Here is a 24,044-nt window from a genome sequence, read left to right on the forward strand (position 1 = left end):
GACGTGGACCTGTAACCCAGTCGTCATCATGACAGACAGCATATGATGGAGCTTTTTTGTACAGTGTTTATAGATCCTTTCATACTCCTTCACAGCAGGAAAAAAATAAGTTAGAGTTTAGTTTGGGGGCCCACCATTGAGTTTTCGTGACAAAATTCATTCAGATCTGATAATTTGCTGGGAAGAGACATACAATAATGCAAAACAATGTTAGTAAAGCCATTGGTGGTAAATTATTAAAAGAGTCTAAGACCCACCGAGTGCCAACAATACTCATTTGGGAGTCAACTTTACAGCAGAGCAAATACAGCCCAATACTTTGAAGTTGTTTTAGCTTCAAGCACATAAAACATCTGCCTCATTTCTTGTTTGTGTATTGAGTGATACACCATTACATTAGAGGCACTCCCTTTGTGATATGTTTAAATGCATTATAATGACTGCTCTGAGGGAATCACTTTTCTACTTACATAATCCTTTAATTAAGATGGAATGTGTTTTGGATATCTAGCTTGTATAACCTGTAAGCCTCCTTTTCTTCTTCCTAAGTGGTTCTTCTACGCATTGTTTGTGTCTTACCACGTGAATATGTGCTTGTGCTGCCATTTTATTTAGCACTCCTTGGCTAAAGTTGTCTCAAGATACTTTACAAAAAGAGCGGGTCAAGACCGTACTCTTTTTAAATAAATACATTACTTAGAGTGAGACCCAACATGAATCCACCATGAGGTGTACTTATCAACATTTGGCAGCAGTGGCAGAAAAACGCCCTTTTAACTGGCAGAAACCTCGAGCAGAACCAGGCTCATGTTGAACAGATATCTGCCTCGACTGGACAGTATCTCTGTAGCAATATAAAGGGTGGCGTTTAACTACTATAATGTGTAACATATTTACAATATTAGTTTTGTGTAAGCATGCTAACATTAGCTAATTAGCATCGAACTCTAAGTAAAGCTGAGGCTGATAATACCATTAGTTAAGCAGCTATTTAGTGGTAAACCTTACAAATTGAACTTTTGACCTAATGACTGATTGGAAAAATATTGTCTAGGAAACAGGGATGTCTGTATAAAATTAATGGTAATATATTAGACAGTTACTGACATATATCATGGATCGAATTGGAGGATTAATAAAGGGATACCAATGGGCAATTCAATATCCATTGACTCCATTAAACTTAACTATTGCTATTTAAACTGTCAGGGTAAGTATGTTTCAGTGTAAGTGTATAAAAAATCAAAAACAAAATCATTGATAGCTAACTCTAAAAAATGTATTTTTGTCCAGGCAATTATAGATAGTAAAATGTTAAATGCAAAATCACAATAAAAATACAGTAGTGCACTGTGCACTTTGCTGATTTGCCATTCTTAAAAACAAATACAAAAGAGTTTAACCCTTGAACTCCTCCAGGTTGTAGCCACAGTGTATCAGTATTATAGTATTTGCAGGTGGAGGTACTACACTTTGATCCCTCACGTGTTATAGCCTGCATGTGTTATAGTTCAATTCAGCCAAGAATAGACCTGTGAAAAACCCGAGGTCAGTATTTGAATGTGACAAGATTGTTGGCTATCACCGACTTACAGTGGACAAACTATGAATAGCCTCACAGCCTTACTAGGTTTCAGACCTTGGTGAGCCAAATGCCATTAAGTCATGTAGTCTAATGTAATAGGAAATGTAGCAAAGGATTTTCTCAACAGCAGTTGTATAGTTGTACCCTTGTACAGCCTGCAGTTGAGCATTAAAGAGCACATTGCACAAGGGTGACTTCAATTTGAACCCTGTCAAAACGGTTTTACTGGTTTGGCTTCAGGCAACAGGTCTAAACAAATAGATATTTGAGGATGGTCTGAGGCTATTTACAGTCAGTTTATTAGGGGCCAACTAGCTAAAGCCCTGCATTAAATCCTTCATAAAGTTTCATTTTTTGTCCATTTTGAGTCACAAAGATTCTGTGTTCATACTTGTAAATGTTTATATTCAGTCTAATCCTTCCCCTCAGTCATTATGTCTTTGCTTTCCTGCGTTCTGTTACCTACATGCTTTCATGTTGCCCTTGCCTAGCAGACATGAATTTCAAATTTATAGTGTAGCCTACGCAAGACATAAACAAGTAGGCCTATCATTTAAAGGTAGCATTAGATGAGAAGATTGATTTCCCTCTTATATTTGTCCATTAAATGAAGTTAAAGCCAGAGGACTGTTATCTTAGCTTAGCATTAAGACTCCAAACAGGGGGGAACAGCTAGCCTAGTTTAGCTGAGATGGTTCCCGAATCTAACTACGTAAAGCACAACTGTTGTTACTACTGTTTTTTTCCCGGCTTAAACAGTTGAGATAATATTTTAATTCATGGGTGCTCGTAGGAACTTTTGGAAACCTTGTACCGAGCTTCCTGTTTTTACCTCTTGTTAATATTCTGGTCCAGCGTTAGCAGAAATGAGAGTGGTATTTATCCTGTGAGCCAACTTTAGAACTGATGACAACAAGTGTACTACCCAAAGTATTGATTGAAAGACTCTTACAAGAATATGCTGTCAAAACACTGTTATCTGTAGATGGGTTAAATTTATAATTTAATTCTTGTAAGACTTTAGCTAGATCCTAATACATTCATCCAGTTACCTGCTCTGTTTAATCGGCCATTTACTAACTTGTCGTTACAGATCCAGCCACTCCCTCCTGCCCTGCAAGAACCACTTTCCCGCCATTCTCATTACCTGGCTATCTCCACCCACTTACACACCTGCTCCCCACTTTTCTGCTGTGTTTCTGGTTTGGACTGCTGCCTGCCTTTTAAATTCCTGGGACGAGCTCAAAAGTCTTTTTTTGCTTTGAAAGAGGTAGTCGCATTCTAAGGAAAGGTGCTTTTACGCTTCCTTTCTTAACTCCTTTAACACAAGAAATGCCATCCCATAATTCCTTTGAGCAGCAACATTGTAACATGTAAAGGGTTACTGTAGCCTGTAGGTTCTTGGTGTAAGTGATGTCAGATTGCAGACTCAATTTCATGGTCTTTGGATTTTCGACAATAGCACACGTTAGCATGCAAGGTCCTTTTCAATGGTGAATCTTTAATTAACAATTTTACCCTTTAAGAAATATGTGTACAAAACAAAGACCCAGCATCACAGAGAGTCAAGAGTGTTGAATTCAGTGATTCATGTTTCTATCACTGATGTTTTAACAAGTATAGAAGCATCTTCTTTAAAACTTCTAGACTCTAGCTGGTTGTGTGTTGCATGTAAAACGAGGCTTTAGTTCAGACCAACTCAGTCATAAATATCTCATAGCCTGAGACATGTGACTGCACAAAAACACGCACAGATTCTGGTCTGACACTGTCTTTGTTAAATTACGTGAGTAAACAGCAAAGTGACGCACAGCGCTGAGTAACTGAACTGAATGAAACCGTCGTGATCTTGATTACTCTAGAGGAATGTGACGAGACGAGAATAATCCATGCCACTTTGCTTAGGGCCACCACACCCATGATCTGCTAGAGTGGCTGGACAGAAATTCTTTCAGTCACACAGCTCTCTGAAACACTGAATTGACACTCTGTACTCTTTAATTTTATTTTTCAGCGAGCCCTTACTGCTTCTAAACGAACCTCTCAGCCTTTGCAGTCTATGTGTGAAGCATGTTTGACGTTCCTTTACAGTAACTGGACTCCACGTGCATGTAAACCCCAGCTTTACCTTAGATTCTTAAGGTCACAGCTCACGTGAGGATGAGAGTGAGCCCTGAAGCATGTTCTACATACTTTTTAGACACACGACAGAATATATCTTAGATATTATTAGCAGGTAGATGCCGTCGAAATCTAATATAAATTCAGACCTTAAGACTTTAATAAGTGAAAAAGACATTAATCTCTATACCTTGAAATATATAGGTTTTGTATCCATTCTTATTGTTAAACATAACGTCAATAATAGTTCCTAGTTGTTGACCTCTGCTAGCATACTGTTAGCTTTCTGGCTAAAAGCATTGTCTGGGCTGAGTGGACTAGAAATATTTCCAATATTCCAATATTTGCCAAGTCATAACTAATATCCTTTCTATAAAATGGAGAAGTGAACGTATCCATTGCATAATAACCTCATGATAAAATGATTGTTACAGGTTTAAGTCAAACCCGCATGCGATACAAGGGACACAGATTCTGGCAAGAGAAAAACTTAATGGCCACATTTTCTTTCTTTGACAAGTTACCATGACAAAGAAGGATAATGCCCTTTGATGTGTCCATTATTACCTGATAATGGACACCGTGTCAATTTTTACTTATTAATATGAACATTATCACTTACATAACCTCGATCATACATGGTATTAAGGTTAACATCATGACAGTAGCACGTAAGTCAGTTTTTGCTCTCATTGTCACTTCATGTGATTCTCTACTTTGTTACAGTGACAAAGGATCATTTTAAATTAGTGGATGACGGTGACCTATTTTTCGTCTCACAGCTACACACAACAGGAATCAAAGCACCTAACGAACAGAAATTAGAAAGCCTGTACATTCATTTAGTTGTATTTCAGGTTCAGCTACAAAGCTACACACCAAAGTCATAATAACCTAGCCTGTTATCACTTTCTCTCTGCCGACAGCTCCTCTTATCTTAGTCTTCTCAGGAGGGCAAGGCCTTGCTACTGTGGAATCTCTCAGGGAGGAGTGTGTGTGTGTGCGTGTGTCTGTTTTACTGCCAAGACTAAATTTACACAGCTGCTTGACAGTAGTCAGCATATTGAGCTGAGCCTGAACCACACACACACACACACACACACACACGTTAGTATCACTTTCAGGGATACTACACTGGCTTACTTTCACTCCCACATACCATGTCTTTAATCATAACCAATCCTAGAGTTGCAATTCTGGCTTTTTAAATGTGAACATTTCTATTTCCTTACTCCTCTATGACAGTACATTGAATATATTTGGGCTGTGAATGAAAGCAAAACATTTAAGGACATCATTTTGGGTTGTAAACAGTTTCCACCTTTCTCAAACAATTTATTATTTTTTTTAAATAATTGGCAGGTAAGTGGACAGTGACAATAAACATTCATTGCAGCCCTGACCTAAATATTTTCTTAGGTAAGATTTTATCTTGTGAAACAATTTGGATACCAGTTATACCGGCTTTCCTCAAGCAATGGCTGTAGTGTCTCCAAATGTGGCCACTCACACAAAGGGTGACTGTCACACACATCTATGGCACTCAAGTGTTGGACTAAAAGGACATCTGTTACTGAACTCCCCATGTTGTCTATATCCTCCCAACCCCCTCTTCCTGTCACCCACCTGTAAAATGTGAGACTGGTGAGTGTAGTCTGGTTTCACTATTACAAGGTCCTTCCCGTAAACATTGGCCCAGATGTTTCTCTCGGTTACTTCCTCCACGTCTCTCGTTTCCTGATAGAAAGCGGTACAATAAGCTCCAGGCAGTGACTGGGGACTCTCAGACACCTTGAACCACATACTGTATATAATTAAAATATAGCTTGTACTTGTTAGCTTGGTTATATCAGGGGAATTGTCACAAAACTGACACAGACTACCAATGATTTGTTTATAACCACTTGAAATTTGTTGCTGTAGAAATTCAAACATTTTGCAACTGCCGGGTATGTTTTGGTCTATGTAGGTTATCCCGAGTTCACACCCTTTATCTGGCCTCACTAAACCAGCTTAATGTCACTAATGTTTAATCACACCAAACAAAGCTTATAAGAACAGGAACTGTATGACTCACGCATGGAACATGTAAATACTAGTACACCTTTGCTGATTGTAGTAGAACCAGTTCAGCAAGGCTTTGATCCCCATGACAGATTCAATGTTTGGGTTTTAGACTAATTAAAAATGTATTTTGTTACATATCTGACTGGCAAACTTACATGTTAAAGTGTTACCTCCAACAAAACATCCATTGCTCCAAGAATATAGTCGTTTTACTCATGTCTGTCGTGTTCTTCATGGTTATTCGATTTCTGTACACAGAGAATTTAAAACACTATTGTCACTGTAGACTGTTCATAAGCAACCTTTCTGTAGTAAAACTATAATGGAACAAATATCTGAATGTTCATTTTATATTTTGGTTGTCACAACACTTTAAGATTAAACATGAAACTTGTCAAAGGATAGCTTTGACCTTAAATAGAAGCCAATTTATTGTACGAGTACAAAAGAGTTCCAATGGCTCCTTAAAAGGTCTTAAATTAAATCAGGGAAATTATTCTTAAATTTATTGTAAATATTCTGAAGGTATTACATTTGCTGATGCTGCGCTTAAGGCGGATGGGAAAATTGTCACACAGTAGTCTAACATGACCGTAGTATAGAGAGCAATCAAAGTTGTTTGACTCTGTCTCAGAGACTCCACAAGCTTTACGTGTACGGTATGTTGGCCAGCTACAAACAGGGACGTCTGGCTGCGTGACATTGTTTAGCTGTCAACAGTGGAGATTTATGCTTAGATACAATTGAGCAAAGATGGGGAGATGCAGGTTAACAAAAATTGGTTGGAAGAGGTTTCGGAGGTGGTTGGCACTAAAAAACGATGACGCAAGGTGCAATTTATGCCGAAAGACATTGTGACGGACCATGGGAGTGAAAGCTGTTGAATCCCAAATAAGTGCCTTAAATTATATTTGTTGAGTTCTTCAAAAGCATTGAATTTGGTTTTAAAATTTGTGCAAGAACCCTGTACCATTTAAAAAATCCCATATCTACAAATATGTGTTCAAGCTTCTGTAATTAAAAGATTTTTTTTTAAATATTTTAAACTAAAACATTCACGACTTATCTATGACCACTTTTAAAAACTGGAAAGAACCTTTCCTGTTTTATAGACTTGACTAGTGTTTATAGTAAACAAATCATTTGATTGATAAAGAATTGAATGACAAATTATAGTTATAGCCTTTAAATTTAAATATTTCACATTGCAACTTAAATTGTTTGTGATGGAAATTTCCCTTTCATTACCGTTTCTCTGCCATCAGTAAAGGACATCATACAAGCCACTTGAGTACTGATAGATATTTATTAGAAAAAAGGAAAGAAGAGCATTTTTACAAGCCAAACAGCTGTGCTAAGAGACTCAGCTAATCAGTGAACTATCAGGTTTATCCAGCATTAAATAACGAAAGCCACAATCGGCAAGCAAAGGAGGAGATAACTATATACACAAAAACATCCATGTTGACAGTGTAATGTCAAGAATTCATAAATAGGCTGAGGCCCCTTTCTGGACTTGAAGCTGTTAAGAGGAAGGTCAAAGTGGGGTGACACTGGGTTAAAAGGGAGTGGGTAACAACAAGGTAAAAGTGGTTTCTCGCTCTACTGACTGGAAATATTTCTTGAAGCTAAGGCCTGGGATTTGACTGATGCTTGGAGTGTTAGGAAATGTGTTCTTTTTTTATAAAGGGATTCGGGTCTACAAGACTACCGGGAGCTACGGTGACTCATGTTTTGCATGCCTAGTCTACAAAGGCAAATATACTTCCTGCCTGTTTGTACAAGTACTGCGAATAAAGACAGGAAGTACATTATGGGGATCTAACAGGGGACTGAGAGACAAGCATGTACAGATGCTTCACCTGACTACCTCCCAGCCCCCTGCTCTACACTAATGATTTCAACTTTCAGAGGCTTTTCTCTTCATCCAGCTGTTCCCTCTATTCTGTTCAGTTGAAAGTTTCATGCATCCACCCTCGCATGCCATTCGTATCTTAAAAGATACTGAAGAGGCAAGCGAGGAATAGAGCAGAAACACAACTCCATCACTACTACGGTGCCTAACAAACACTCTGGTTACTGAGCCACCGAGCTGGTCTTTCCGCGCCTGTGCTTACGGACTTCCTCCATCAGATCTTTCAGGTACTGAATCTCTCGGCTGATGGACTCTGCCTTTTCCGTTAACTCGTGGTTTCTCTTCTCCAATTCATCCATCTCTGAGCCCAGCTGCTCCTGCTCGACCCTCTTCTTCTGTCTGTAGCGGGTGGCTGCTGTCTTGTTCTGCTCCATCTTCTTCAGTTTCTTCTCCACCTTTGGAGCACCAGACACTGATTTCACCTTTGCACAGGGAGAGGAGGTGGTGTTAGGCTCTGGTTTAGAGTAAGGTTTGGTCCTGGAGGAACCAGCTGGTGGAGAGGGGGTTGGTGGAGGTGAGGGGAGGCGAGAGGGCGAGCCAGCACCAGACTCAATGCCAGAATCGCTGTCGCTGTCGCTCGATGGAGGAGAGACGTTTAGGGTCTGGTCAGGGAGAGATGCGAGGGAGAGCTCCTCTTTGTTGGTGAGCACCACCACAATGTGGCCAGAGGAGGGAAGGGAGAGCACAATAGGGCTGCTGGTCTGAATGTTTCCACTGGGATCTGGAATGATGGTAGCTGTAACGGATGTGGCCGCTTTCTCTGCATCAAGGACATCCACTTCACTCCCAAGCTCCAGTGTGTAGACTGGAGAGGAGGGAGGAGAAGGAGAGGGAACCGGGGAGGGAGGCTCAGACTTCATAACAACCTCCTGATCAGGAGCAGACTCCGTCTTCTTCGTCTCAGCTGCCTCAGGGAGGGGGAGCTCAAGAGGGAGAGAGGGGACGCTGGGCAGTGACAGACCCAGCTCCAGGCTGTCATTTGGGACAGGGATGGTTGTATCGAAGGGGTCTAGATCCAGATCCATGTGGGAGTCAAGGGAGGCCAGGAGATCCTCTGGGGAACTGGGGGACTCATCGGATGAGCAGGAGCCAATGAGGGAATCAAGGTCAAGTTCACTCAGGTCAATTTTTTCTGACATCCAGTCCATGCCCGCAAAAGCATCATCTGCTGACACAGGATTTCTTCATTAATAAATACATCAGGAGTTACGTTGCAATACAAAAAAAACTTCCTGGAGTTTGGTGCATGTACAACTTCATAATAGTCTGCGACCCTGTGATGTCAAGTTTCTTTGACACATGGTAACACTTTGAATGTATATCAAGAACAGGATCACTTCTTTTAACAGATGCCAAGAGCCACAATTAGCGTCATACTGACTGAAGATGTTACACAAAGGGAATCACGTCATTGTGAAATTACACACTGAACAAAACCAGTTGGAGCCGGTTTGAACCACACACTCTAAAGCCACACCTACAATCTGCTAACATTTAACCATTGCCCTACACACCTACAATTTAGTTATTTGTGTATTTAATTTTCAGTACGTGTGTTGTGGTGTTGTGGAAAAGATAAGACCTTTCCAACCCTTTACAATCTTGGAAACGCTGGCTGCAAGGCCATCTCAAGTGCTTTACAGTCATTGAATGAGCCATATGAAATATTTAAAGCTTGCCTGAAAACAACTGAATGTCTCAACCTCAACTCTCAACTCTGAGAACAGGGGGTTAGGTTGGAAAGATTTTTAGACTTAATTTTAAAACTGTTTGATACAAAAAACATTTTTTATTTTACACCCTACTTTTCTGTAATCCAACTTACTGCTTCTTCTATTTCTATATTCTTTTTTGAGATTTATCTAAGCTATATATTAAATTAATGGAAGTTCAAAATCACACTCACCTTTGCCATCGTCTGCTCCAATATTGGCATTGAGCAGGTCATTGGCACCCAGCCAGGGGAGGGACAGTGAGTCCGCTCCAGCCTTGGTTCCCAGGAAGGAGGAATGGGAGGGAGTAAGAGGAGAAGGAGGTGGGGAGGCAGAAGAGAGCGGTGAAGACGATAAGGCCTGATAGGGAGACAGGGAAGATGCGTAGGAAGAGAAAGAGAGGGGGGGCGAAGCTGGCGCCTTCCCCTCTAAAGAGGAGGAGGGAGAAAGAGCTTCTTCTTCATCTTGGTCCAGAAGGGGCCCCATGGGGTCAGCCATCAGAAACGAGGGCCCTGTGGACAAGGACATCCATGTTGAGCATGACATTTCCTTGCACCAAATGACATGTTTTGAATAATAAATCTGTTCAGTCAAGGCATTTGATGCCATATATTGAATATATATCAGAAATTAAGTCAGACACATCAAGCTTCAGTATGATGAGATCATTTTATAGGTCAACTATCTAATGACAAAACAAATGTATGGTAGGGGCTGACTATTGTTTCATTGTACTTCTGTTTGATAAAAGTTAAGGATTTGCCACACTTTCCAGCTTATTTACACCAAGTGCTCTTTAATTCAGTTATGATTGTAGTGGTGCTTTGAAAAGATGATTCATCATCACAACACCGACCGAAGTACAGGGCCTCCACGTCCTCCAAGGCGAGCTGGGAGAGTGTCATGGCTGCTGATGGTCAGTGGTAGCCGTGAAAGGTTGAATAAAAACACAGACGAGTCTGATGACGATAACAAGTCGTGCTGTATCGTAGTGCTGTCGACGGCAGCAAAGCTGAGGGTGGTTGCCGAGAGAGACCTGGGTAGGCGACACAGATGTAGGACATGTTAGGCTGAGAAAATTATAACATACAGTTTGAATGCTTAATTAATAGGGAAACTATGAACATACATATTTTTAGAGCTCACAAAGTAGTGAATTTTCCCCATCACATGAGAACACTTCCTCAAATATCAACTTCCCTGTTTCTTTCATAAGACAAGAGTCTTGGAACAAAACATTAAAATCATATAAAAATAAGGCTCTTAGTGGGCCAACTATTTGTATATCTGGAAAATTCCCCATAATGGATACATTTCCTGGAAAAAGTAAACATTCCCTGACTAATTACCCTCATGCTAACAATGTTACTTTCTTGTAAGCGTGTGCTCAAGTCGCTAAGGCTGTTAGCACATGGGGGAGGGGAGGCTAATTTTGGCTAATCCTTCCACTGAAGTGACAAAGCTGTGTTGATGGGTAAATACTCCGCCCTCTACCGGGGGATAACATCTCCTTATTTGGTCATGATCTGGCCGGTAACACCGCCCACCTCGGTGAGTCACGGCGGAGATGTGGGAGTGTAACCGCCATTTTCACAACAAAGCCATCTGTTAGAGGGCTGAGTGAAAAGGACACTGCGCGCCATTTTGGACACGCCACGTTGTCAGTATTTTACACACACAAACGCTACCAATGTTGAGAAAAGCTCCACAGAAATGTTTCTGTTTTAAAATACACATTGACTTCAAATGCGAGCACTTGTTTACTGAGACAACCGTTAATACGCCTCGCTAATGCTTGTACAAACGGCAGGACACAGGCTCGCTCGCAGGCTGGGACTACTTCAACTGACAGTCTGTAATTTGACACTACCTCTAACTTAGAACCAGGAAACGTATTTAACAAATCGGTATAAAGTTGTTATATTTCTAGTAAGCAAATGTTTTAACAAATTATACTTGACAGCACTCAACAAGTCTTACATGTTTGAACACCGACAAGACGAGTTAACATTAGGCTCAGGAAAGTTACAATATTAACAAAAAAATACTTACGCCATTTTGCCAGAAATAGCCAGTGCACTTAGCCTTTGCACTGCCGGGTTGTTGCCGCTGCAAGGATAGCCGCCGCACGCCTCTAAACTGCCATTTTAGCGCGGGAGAGCGTCCACTGTGAGTATACAATTGCTTTTACTGTTGACGGAACGAGAGACGGGCGGAGAGAGTCACCCTTGTTTATAAAGGGCGAGGTACCGCCGACTGCATTCCTCCGCGGTGTCACTCCGCGGGGGCGTTTGTTGTAAGTGTCACTAGCAGTGCGGGTGAGAGGAGTTTCCCTCTTAGGCAAATGAATTCACAAGAAATAACGAATTAAGTACCTTGCAGTTGGGCGGCAGTAATAACCAAAACAAGCGCACAGATGTGATTACCACGTTAGAGAGTTTTTTGCGATCGGTTTTATGCACAACGTATATACAGCTGACAAAATAGATCCATATGGAGCTTTAAACACGAGTGCCTCCCTTCGGCAAATGTAGGTCAAATGCAAAATGTAAACATTGAGTAGGAGAATAGTTTTCTGAGTCTTTTTTAAAGGACGTGATGAGGAGTAACACCCCCGCAACAAATATTACATAACACATATTTAAAGGTACTTTTCACCATGTTACCACGTAAAATTAATTTATACACTTAATCACTACTTTATTTAATATATAAGCATACATCTAATTGAATATGGTCATAACTTAAACATAAAAAAAATGTTTTGGTTTTTAAAATCAGTTTAAATAATGATGTTGATGAAAGCTTTTTGAATGTCTAATGGGATGGTCATATATCGTCTGTTATTGCTGTGTATAGCAAAGAACGATTTTACACATTGTACACTGACGATCACTTTAGTAACTGACTTTTATTGTAGGAGGAAAACTTTCACATCTACGTATTGAACTGTATATCACTAATTTTCCCAGCTTATATTTTCATTCTCATTTTCCCTTTTGTGGGCTGTCCCTGCACCACTATGCTGTCTCTTGTGAATTCATCGCAGCTGTTGGTTAAACTCGATGAACTCACTGGGATGAGAAATGGTCCGCCCCCTGGTGGTTATCTACACGTTTTAAAAAAGTATATCATTAGGCTATCTATAGTCTTTCAAAATGTAAGGACATTTCACATTTGTGCAGATCATGAATAAAACATTAATTAAGACTTGAACGAGAAAGGGCCATTAATCTCTTTGAAATAGTTTATATATTAATGAAACAAAAAAAACCCAACTAAAATAAATGGACAAAACAATTAGCAGCAATGCATCTCATTACCACGACTCTAACCATTCAAATTATGGTAATTTATAGGATTTTGGTTATTCAGTGTGTAAATATAGATTTGTACCCCCCTACAAAAAATAAGGAAATAAAGTGAAGACTAACAAACACAATATACAATATGTTCAAATATGAGGCTTATATCACTGTTAATATTTTTACTTATAAATACCAAATAGTAAAACTTTTACCCAAATACAACACATATCTAAAGATCACAAGTAAAAAATGGATAGAGCCTGTGGTGATGATAGGTCAACAGCCAAGGTGAACGACTGACATTTGACTACATCTATTAGCATAATGACCTACAGAAGCTCATTTTTCTAGGTCCGTCCATTAGTCAGTTTCGAGCCAAAGAAGCCTTTCGGATAAGAGGTGAAACGTCTTCCAAAACTTCAACCACCTCCAGGTGTCTTTTGGAATAAACCTTTGAATAAAGATCAAATGCATTTGACAAATTTTAAGATCCCAAATCTCAATAAAATACATGTTTTCTCACTTACCTTTAGAGGGTATCTTCTCCACCCCAGACCAAAGAAGGCAAAAAGAATATTGTAGAAAAAATAAAAAATAAATTTCCCCTGCTCATCGATTACACAGTTAAAAAACAATGTACACATTACTTGGAAGAATTATCGTTCTTACATGTGGCGTTATCCGTTGTGTAACACTCCTGTCTGTGTCTGAGCCATCTTTTTATCGCTGTCCTTTGCTGCGCTCACTTTCATTCTCGACGTAAAATTTTATACGCTGATTCCCAAATGTTTGCAGGTTGTGAGTGCAAATGATTCACATCTTACAACTTACGAATAAGAATCTGCATTTTTATCATTTGCACATCTGTTAAAAGTTCAGCTGTAAAGTAAAACTTTATTCCTGCAGCTTAGAAAGCTGATGGCCCCACTGCATGCACACCGGCACACTGTGAAAGTGCTCATTCCAAAACACTATGATGTAATGAATAGTGGCAGCATCAACATAATACAAATGAAATTAAAGTCCAAAATTCACTGCAACACCAAAAAGCAACAGTAACACTTAAAACTGTATTCGGTCTTTCAAAAAATGTAACTCCATCCTTGTGTACAGACCTAAGTGTTCATGCTCGTCCATTTGTTAGTCAAAACTTGTGTTTCTAGAAAGTCCCTAGTAAGGTTGTGATCAAAGACTGTATCTATGCCTGTAGATTTATTGCTACTGCACCCTGACTTAAACTGAATCTTTTACATTTTATATAACAAAAGATTAATTGTGAAAATAATTAGCAGATGAACTGATTATGAAAATACTCATTAGTTGCAGCCCTAGCCTGGAATCTCAAGATAGGAACTGTATTAGAGGTCATTTGAACAATATAAAGGAAAAAGTTTCAACAATTAAAAAAAAGAAATTTATTTTGTCTTCACATTTTCTTGACAAATCTATTGTAGGTTACGCTTAATATGTGTGAAATGAAGTGACTACAACTTTAAGAATAGATGGTTTTAACAAGCTGCACTTTCTCTTGTCAAAAGAAGAGTCTCCTTTTCATCAGAACATTACCTAACGAAGTCATGAGGTTCAAGTCACACTATTTTCAGAATGACTGCATTTGGAAGTGAAACTCTGAGCAGGAAAAACAACCGAGAGCACATGCTCCCTTTATGTAACCCAAACTGTCTGCCAGCACAGAGTCAAAAAAAAACCTTTGACCGCTGAGACATGAAGAGGAACCAACTTCCAGAACATAATCTGGACCAGAAATCCACTTTGATCCAAAAAACGCAGCTGTGGTGTTCCCACTGTGTCTCCAGTGTCTCTGTGTGTGTTTGGGTATGCTTCATTTGTTCTCCTCAACAGTCCTGCCAAAGTACTCCTTCTGGAACTGCTGGAACTCCTCCTCTGTGAACAAAGACTCTGGCTTCTTGGCCTCCTTGGCCGGTTGCTCGAGGCGATTCCTGGACTGTCTCCCTGAATTGTGGTTCATGATCTACAAAGAGAGAGAGATGTCAAAAGGGGGCTAACTTAAAGTAATAATTAAATGATCATCTAATACAAACCACACAACTTTTGACTTTTGACCAACAGAGGTATAAATTCAGATCTGTGAGATCCTTCCTTTGGTATATAGAATAGTATAAAAATGACAATGTATTGCACATAAAGTATTGAAAGGAGTCATCATCATTGATGACAGTTGTAACAGTTGAGTTTTCTCAGCTGTTCTTACCTTTAAAGTATCAGAGCTTGTTGCTTTGTAGCCCGTTCCCATGAAGTACTTGAGGTTAGCACTCATCTGGCTCTTTCTCTGTTTCTTCCTGAACTCCTCTGCGATTAACAACAAAGAAGTGTTAGTTCAGCGGAAGAAGGTATAACACATATTGTAAAACATGTGAATTTTACTTGTGACTGTGACTGACCCACTGCAGACTTGATCCTCTTGTCTTTGACTGTAGCTTTGCTCTTGCCGGGGCCCAGGCGACCCTGCAGACGTTTGACCTGCTTGGTGACTCCCTGTCGCTTTGTGCTCACCAGCTCCATGACCGTGGCTGAGCTGGGTGTCTGCTGCTGCTGATTCTTCTTCTTCTTCTTGACTTTACTGGCATCTGGCAGTATGCAGATACAGGACATAAGGCAAGGCAGAAAGCCAATTTAACATTACTGTTCAAACAAGACAATACTTTATGTGTAGGTAATGGATTGGCGAATGCTCTAAAATTGCTGTAGATTTGAGTTAGTACATTACAAATTAGGGATGCACGATATTATTGGCACGTTATCGGTATCTGCCGATTATGGCTTGAAAATGACGGCATTGGCAGATAAGAGATTTTTCCACCGATATTTTCTGCCGATAAAACAATGCTTTAATTACGCCAAAATGCTTAATGATTCCCTAAAAAAGCTTGACGAATATTACAGTTTTATTCAAAAGAAAATTTTACATACAAAAAAATAGTTTATGTACTTTTATGATATTGCCCAGTGAATGTGTACATTTTAAAACACACTGTATTATTTATTTCTGCATCTGCCGGTAGGCCACTACAATAAGAGTAGGCATAATATCAATTCCACTACAGGGGAGACTTGATGTTCTCTGCAATTAGGTGGAAAAAACGTGTGCCTAATATATCGGTATCGAAATCGTCAAAAAGGGATGGAAAAAAATATCGGCATATCGGATATCGGCAAAAAATCCAATATCGTGCATCCCTAATACAAATATTAAACAAATCTCTTCCTGCCTTGTTTAACTTATTGTGGGTAGCGTTATCTGTCATCATCTTGAAGTGCATGATAAATCATAACAGAGATAAAGTACTTTATTTATCAATACTTTATAATATTATTATTACTCTATAAAAATAAAATCGCTAATTTTATACTTTGAGATATAAGCATTAATAAAATGTAATAACATGCGCATTTTATTACCAAAATCACACTCGAAATCACCAGCATCGGTCGGGCTAAAATAGGACCCTGATGTCCAATGCTAACGTTAGCTAACTACATGTTTAGCTATCAAGCTAGAAGCCTGGACGAACCTTTAATGTCATCGTTCAGCAGCTCCAGTCCTCTTCTGATCAACGACGCCGACATCCCGATTTAATAACGTGAAGTTTGTTTAAATGACAACAAGTTGCAAAGAAATGTGTCTTCTTTTCTGAACAGCAACGTGTGAGTCTATAAACATCCGGTTAGGTACGCTTGTACAACACTTGAATGCAACCGGCTAAAAACAGTCAAAAAGCTAAAGGTTCCACAAGGCAACTTGTAGCTCCTAGTATACTACGTTAGTTTTTAAAGACAAAACCGGTAACAGTAATAAAATGCATACATAAATAATAAACGTAATTCAACGAAAGTAGCTTTTGTAGGATATACGTGTGTCCAACAACAAAGATAAAGAGAAATACTAACAAAGCAAATTATATCATATAAATAAACCTCCACACTTAAATAGAGAGTGAACATTTGAGAAACAAATCAAGAACATGGCTATTAACTACATAGCCCGAGACAATTAATCAAATTAGCGGGTAATGATAATATTTAATTTTCCAAAAATGTGTTCACCATAAGCCTCTGTCCTCATGGTGCATGTTTATGAGTATTTTAAGCAGCACCACCTAAAAGAGGAGGGAACTTTGAAGCCCCGAAAATAGCACCTTTATCGAAAAAGCACATCATTCTTTAGATTCAAAAACCCAAACCCCACAAATTAATGAATGCACAGCTCGGTTGCTGGAGTAATAATTTAGATATCTGTGAAATGTAATGATGGGGTGAAAAGGCACTAATTTAATACCCTACATAATTTTGCTTACCCACTGCAGTTTTCAGACTTGATAATTGTTCGTTAGTGTAACGTGTCACCGCCTCCATTCACTTCCAGCTGTTAGTGAACTGGGGCGTGTTTGTTGTTGCTCTCTCTCTCTCCCCACCTTTGATGCACTTGCTCTTTCTACCTCTCTCAACCTTTGTCACAGGTTAAGTTCGATCTTCTAAGTACAGCAAACGTTGTAGCTTGTCTACCGCTTACTATGGCGCTTCAAGCGAGAGCCATGCTCACCTCTAAATGGCTTGCAGAGGCCATGAGGATGCAGGGGAAAATGCGCGTCTTGGACACTTCTTGGTATTTGCCCAAATTGCGGCGCAACGCCAAGAGCGAGTTTAAGAAGAGGCACATCCCAGGCGCAGCTTTCTTTGACATAGACCAGTGTTGTGACAAAACCTCCCCTTTGGACCACATGCTGCCCTCAGAGGAGATTTTTGCAGATTACGTTGGGAAATTGGGAATAGAGAGCGACACGCACGTCGTGGTGTATGACGCCAGCGAGTTTGGCGCGTTCTCTGCGCCCCGTGTGTGGTGGATGTTCCGGGTGTTCGGGCACAGCGCGGTCTCGATGCTGAACGGGGGGCTCAGGAACTGGGAGCTGGAGGGTCGACCGGTGAGTGATAAGTACGTGAGACCAGCACCGACCGAGTTTAAGGCCTCCCTGAACCGCTCCTGGATCAAGACCTATGAGGATATCCTGGATAACCTGGACACCAAAAAGTTCCAGGTGTTGGACGCCAGGCCCGCAGGCAGGTTCAAAGGACTGGACCCTGAACCCAGAGACAGTGAGTAGTCTGCTGTTAAGTCTGTGTGATGATGACACTTTTCTGTTAGAGTTGGACAGGAAGCAGCAACCAAACTGAAAACAGCGGTGCAGCCAGAATCATGATCATAATCAGCTTTGTTGACTGTGGACACATTCAAGAAAAATGTCGTTGATTTCAAAGTTATAAACAGTTCAAAGCATAATTTTCAGAAAGTCATACAGCTAAACAAGGACAATAATGCTAAAGAAAGATAAACATAGAACTACAAGTAGCTGAAACATAATGTAAAAATATAAATAGCAGATAAGCAACATTCAAGACCCATATCTACATATTTATATTCTGTATAGATGTCTAGATAAAATCTATAGTGGGTAAAAATTGGGCCCTTATACACTATCTTTAGGTAGGCCTAGTTGATGACGTTTAAAGGTCAACTTCAGTAACCTGTCTCCAGTTGGCCATGCTGTCTTCTATTTACACTATTTTAATATGTGCTGAATTATCGATTGCATTTCGGGCACCATTTGTTTCAGCATCACTGATCAGACACTGTTCATTTATCGATCAGATGAGGGGATGTGATATCCTGATATCTGAGCAGATGTGCTGACTAGACTGTTACAGGACAACTAAGGTAGCAGGGAGTATTGGGCACGCTGCAGGAAGTTGTGAAACCACGTGGCTGTCAGTCCTGTCCTTGTTTTTTGTTGTACACAAACATGACATCAGCTGAATTCTTGGAGGGGCTAATAAATCAATATGTTTGTCATTTGATTAAAAGGAAACAAATGGACTAGTGCTTGACAATCAATATCATGATATGAAATGTATTTAAAATGATATTTAAAAAGTTCAATGTTTCATCATGAGACAAATCTCCTAATACGTGCTAAACATGAGGTTTTCAGCAACTGACCCCTGCTTGTGCTCCGGTTCATATTCTTTTGGCATCACTGATGCTACACTTCTGCTTCTAAAGTACCTGATGGATCACGTGGCAGACATTACAATCTTCATTATTAGTTGATTCATAGCCCTTTTCTTTTTTAGAGTTACTGTCATCAAGATCCTGATATGAATCTAGAAACTGCAGGCGAAGGACAAGATTTGTGGTGTGGGGATTCTCATTTGAAATCCTTGTTGTTTTTACCAATCGAGTTTCCACAGGCTCTGATTGTATGCAGGAAAGTCTGTGTGGAGAGCGACAAAGGCAGATTTGGCTGAAGTGCAAACGCAGAACTCACTTAGTCAGAACTTAGTTTTTAATAATCTTTGGAAACAGATGTCTGCTTGTAAAGGAAGATAGCAATCGGCCGTCGACATCGTCTTTATGTTGACAGTAAACTAAAATAAACCCACTTCTTCACCATATAAGTATCTGTGACAGAGAATAAATGACTAACTTCAGCTCCTCATCAAGGGCCAGTATCTGAAAACAAAGTTGCAGTGAAATGAACGCACAGTCTGTGCCATCAGCTTTCAGCGTCGTAAAGGCCTGCAGTGGTACAAATCATATTGGTCCACTGAGTCCACGACTTCCTCTTATGTCGGCCTTTTTCAGAGTTTACTCTGGACAAACACACGGACAGGCCGAGCCTAAATCACTGAACAACACAAACACACAAGAGGAGCGAGCATACAGGACATGCTCGCATAACCATGCATTAAATCATCGGTCACTGAGCCATATGCGCACACACAAACACACGCTGCAGGAGAGGACAGTAGCAGGAGGAGTGAATGGTCTAGAATGAAGATATGGTTGGTCTTTATGTGGATCTTTACAGACAGCATTGTGCTTACAGTGATAAGATGGCCACAGTACGTGCCTTATCTTAATCCATATACACTTCAACCGCACCCTCCAAACACACCCAAGTGTCTGCATGCATACTGTACCTGCTAGGGCTGAACGATTTTGAAAAAAGATCTAATTGTGATTATTTTGACTCATATTGCGATTTCGATATGATTTGCGATATTAAAGGAATGATTTATGGTGTGTTTTTTGTTGGGATCTGTACCAAATGAAGATATTTGATACTTCTGTCTGTGTATGATGTGTAGGCCAGAACATCTCTGCGGCACGATATCTAAATGAAAATGGTATTTTGACACACATTTCACCTTTAAAGAATTGCATTAGGTCGTATTGCAATTTCGATAATATTTCGATTAATTGTTCAGCCCGAGTACATGCACAAGTTTTATGAGCAGTTAGAGGTAGAGCAGCAACAAAAATAGTTGTTAAATGCAGCCCTTGTTAGAGGGCTCCTCCACAGGTGAAACTCCATTTGTGACAGAAATCAGTAATGAACTTTGACCTCCAGCAGTTGGCAGTTGCTATTAAAATGTCTTTTTTATGCCTTGTGTAGATAGGGAAGTGTGAGAGGGGCCCTTTTTGGTAAATAAAGATAATGATTTTACCGTGTAAATGCCCAATGACTTTCACTTTGGAGCCGAACTGTAATTTTAAATATGGCTGTCTGGCAGTTAAGGCAGGTAAAGCATTGGATAACATTCAACAACATATTCACAAAGTTAACTTACAATGAATAATTTCATTTTATTCAGATAAAGCTCTTGCATGGCTGGCAGCACATGTCGTCCTTGTAAAAAGACGTGGTTTTATTTTTAAAGTATTAAAAAACATTTGTTTTGGTATTGCTTCTAAATAATGGTGGTCGAATTAAAACGTGTCAAATTATTCATCCTAATAACTATAGAGTATGGCCCCCACCTTTACCTTTGCAGAGTAGTAGATGAACAGCACTTTATCTGGTGTGCTTTTTTTTCCACAAGTTTTGTCCCTGTCCTCTGGTTGAAAAATGCGTAGTTGAAAGTAAGGTGCAGCTGGAATGATGTAACACTTCTTGAGCTGTCTGACCTCTGACCTCTTACTCTGTCTGGTGTTTGCAGCCTGCACAGCTGCACGTTGTGTTTGCACCATGAGGAGGCAATGCAGAAAGAGAGGAGCTGGTTTGGTTGGAGATGCAACAATTTTGGATTTTTCTACCATCAGATTTTTTCAATCTGTCAGAGGAGAAAAAGGCAACAAGTCCTCCTCCCCACATGATCATGTTTTTCCTAGTTTAGCGCCATTGTTGTCATACCTCTACATGTCCAGGCTAACAATAAACGTGTGGTCGACTTTGGTTTGGTTTGGGCCAATCTCAAACCCAACGGCCAGTTTTTCAGGGCTTCTAGTTTAGCCAGAGGCAGTTGAGGTAATCAGTAAAGATATTTGAGCAAAGACTTTTTGGTTCATTGGTCATTGTTTAGAGTCGAAGTAGCAACTTCGGACTACCAACAGAAACCAGCCAGCTTCCGACACCAAAGATCTCGGACGTGAACTGGGGTCTGCTGGGTGGATGTCCAGTGTTTGTTTACCCCATGAATGATTCCTGACAGCCACCCCAAGTCTACTTTCTCTGACTTCTCAGAAAAAGCTCTGATAAACTCAAAATACACTACCTACCTACCAAAAAATACCAGACTAGCAAGGTTGATGACTAGTTTGTGAACATTGTGGGACATTCAGTTGCTAAAGAGCAATATATTTAACTGGTTAATGGAGACCAGAATAGAACTAAAAGGAAAACTCCAAATAACTCCTATCTGGTTGATGTAATAAGACAGTTTTTGCTAACAACCCCTTTGATGGGATAGTATGTCAATGTTGTGTTTTCTTGTTATTCTGCCCCCAAGTGGTTAATATAGGTTATTCAGGATCTCAAAAATATAATTAAAATTTGTCATTACCTCCGAAAGTCTCGAGAAGTCCATTACAACTTGAGCTTTTTTCCAAATCCTGTGTGGTTCAGGGTTATTTTATTATTTTATTATGCTACGTGTTGCCAATTAATTGAGAGTACAACAACTCCCCTACACATACCTCACTCTCATTCTATTCTGTCTCTCTGATTGACAGACACAGAACCAGGCCACATCCCCGGCTCCATCAGCGTGCCCTTCCACTCCTTCCTGTCCCCATCGGGTCACTTCCTGCCCAAGGAGCAACTCCAGGCCCTGTTTGCCCGGGCTGGCGTGGACCTCAGCCGACCTGTTTGTGTGTCGTGTGGCTCAGCTGTGACAGCGTGTCATGTAGCGCTGGCGGCCCACGAGTGCGGGCACCCTGGGGTGTCGGTGTACGATGGCGCGTGGTCAGAGTGGTACACCCGCGCCGTGCCCGAGCACGTCATATCTGAAGGACGAGGGAAACATTTGTGATTGGTTAGCAGGAGGTGTGGTGGACGAGTTAAAACTGGATCAGACTGAGACAAGAGCGAAATGAGAAGATGGAAACCACTCTTGTGTCTGCATGCTAATCTTTGAAGCTGCAGCCAGCAGCAGGTTAGCCTAGCTTTGCATAAAGAGTTGAAAGGGAGCAAAACAGCTATTAAAAAACCCAGCCATCAACACTTCCTAACTAACATTCCCACATTTTACGTGTTATATCTGTTAGGTTTAATCCATGCACAAATAAGAAATGTCTTTATGCTATGCTAAGCTAACTTACTTTGGCTTCATAATTAGCTTACAGACATTAGAGTGGTATCAGTGTTGTTTAATGTGCCACTAATAGGCTTGTTCCTGTCATATGAAAAAAAAAACAATGGATAATCCAGACATACCGACATCACTAAAGACATCATTTCAAACACATTAAAAGATGACTTGACCGACATGCCAGCACTATGTGAACACTAAAGGCTAAAACTGAGACTGGAACGTGTTTGTTTACAGCTGTAATGCTTATGTTGAATAAAGTAGAGCTACACTGTGAATCTGGGAGTTGTCATCTTCTCATTATGACATACAGTATATGTGACTGTATATATTTGCATAGTAAGAAGGGACACAGAACTGACCTGAGGGCAGAGTCTAGTTTAGCAGGCTGGAAGGAAAGTCCACTTTGCTGATGCTGATTGCTGATTAGGCAGTCTCTCTCTCACACACACACACACACTGCCACAGAGAGTTTTTCCCCTTTCAAGATAAAAGGAGGAAGTTTTCTCACAGTGTTATTGAAGTGTATGTTGACCTGTCAACGTGATTCCCCAATCTTGTTTACAGCTATGACAATACCTTACTCTGAAATTATGTTCTGTGGCAACTTAAAATTCTGACAATAAAAGCGCAGACACAAATAAATAACAGGATTAAAAATGTATCAACACTTTTTTTTATGAGTAAAAAGTTGACCTTCTAAACTTCATCAAATCCCATTTCCAGGTTTCAGTGTTGTTTTGTCATTACAGTATTGGACAACCTCAGAATGAAACTTGATCAATGCATTTAAATAAATATAAAAATCCATCTTATTTCAAACATATTTTAAAAGCATTAAAACACACGTTCTCATGTTGTTGACATGTGATATAATAAAAGAGACAGTGTAAATGTAATAAGGGCTTAAACAGGGTGAACAAGGAACGAGGTGAACAGCTTAAAATAAAGGAAGTGAAACATGCACGACTCTTTTACTGGAACCACTGGTGTGTGAAATTAAAATCACTTCTCAGCACCATCACCAAAACACAGTCTGTTACCGATGTCGGACAAATAGCACGATAAGGAGTCAAAGAAATTCTTCCTTTCTGCTCTTCCAGCCTGAAGGAGTAGCTGTCTCATCCTGCCTCACCTCTAACTGGTGAGTGTGTTTATCTTGTAAAGAAATCATTTCTGCTATCTCACTTTAAATATGAGGTCCACTGCCTCTGTGCTGGAGATAGACTTACCTTTAGGAGCTTTACACTGCAGAAAATGTCTTATCTGTACAGTTTTGTTAATGTTAATGACGCTTAAAAGTCCAGAAACAAATGTTTTTTTTACCTGGCAGTCAAGTTTGCCACAAATCTACAGTATTTATTTTTAGACTATTAGTAATATGCAATCTTATTAAAACTGTATATTGAACAATAGACTGCAAAGTTATTTACATTTTCTTTAAAAAAAACCACAAGATCTTTACGAGTTCATTACCCAACAATCCAGTTCAGGATGGTAAGTTCAGAGAGTTTCCACTCGAGGGCAGCAAAACATCACAACCTTTTTCACTCAGCATACAGTTCAGGTATCGTGTGAACAGAAATCTAGCTCAGAGGTTTTAGCTTCTTTTAGTTTGTCAAATTGTCAAATTGCTGCTTGTAAATTAATCTTGCACTAAAAAAAAGAATATTTTGTTTGGATATTAGCTGCAATATTAATGTAATATT

The 24,044-nt window shown here is 39.9% G+C and overlaps 3 protein-coding genes across 4 annotated transcripts; 1 reads left to right on the forward strand and 2 right to left on the reverse strand.

Annotated features, from left to right (window-relative positions):
- Positions 1-7,060: 7,060 nt before the first annotated feature.
- On the reverse strand, positions 7,061-11,617 carry atf4a (activating transcription factor 4a). 2 transcript variants are annotated; one of them, XM_069665850.1, is made up of 4 exons: positions 11,453-11,617; positions 10,257-10,436; positions 9,595-9,912; positions 7,061-8,853 (listed from the first exon to the last, which is right to left on the reverse strand). In XM_069665850.1, the coding sequence occupies exons 2-4, from the start codon at positions 10,303-10,305 to the stop codon at positions 7,850-7,852; spliced, it is 1,371 nt and encodes a 456-aa protein (XP_069521951.1). In that variant the 5' UTR covers positions 10,306-10,436; positions 11,453-11,617; the 3' UTR covers positions 7,061-7,849. The 2 variants fall into 2 exon arrangements, with proteins under 2 accessions (XP_069521951.1, XP_069521950.1); XM_069665849.1 differs by having other exon boundaries at positions 7,061-8,856.
- A 1,374-nt stretch (positions 11,618-12,991) lies between these two features.
- Positions 12,992-16,413, reverse strand: rps19bp1 (ribosomal protein S19 binding protein 1). Its single transcript, XM_069666518.1, has 4 exons — positions 16,263-16,413; positions 15,132-15,317; positions 14,942-15,039; positions 12,992-14,701 (listed from the first exon to the last, which is right to left on the reverse strand). The coding sequence occupies exons 1-4, from the start codon at positions 16,315-16,317 to the stop codon at positions 14,552-14,554; spliced, it is 489 nt and encodes a 162-aa protein (XP_069522619.1). The 5' UTR covers positions 16,318-16,413; the 3' UTR covers positions 12,992-14,551.
- An 848-nt stretch (positions 16,414-17,261) lies between these two features.
- Positions 17,262-22,599, forward strand: LOC138595125 (3-mercaptopyruvate sulfurtransferase-like). The gene is made up of 2 exons (XM_069666460.1): positions 17,262-17,841; positions 21,758-22,599. The coding sequence occupies exons 1-2, from the start codon at positions 17,262-17,264 to the stop codon at positions 22,054-22,056; spliced, it is 879 nt and encodes a 292-aa protein (XP_069522561.1). The 3' UTR covers positions 22,057-22,599.
- The last annotated feature ends 1,445 nt before the right edge of the window (positions 22,600-24,044 follow it).

This window comes from Semicossyphus pulcher, unplaced genomic scaffold, assembly GCF_022749685.1.
Source record: "Semicossyphus pulcher isolate SPU_LCO1_2020_fin unplaced genomic scaffold, fSemPul1.0.p SCAF_17, whole genome shotgun sequence".
In the NCBI taxonomy this organism is placed as follows: domain Eukaryota; kingdom Metazoa; phylum Chordata; class Actinopteri; order Labriformes; family Labridae; genus Semicossyphus; species Semicossyphus pulcher.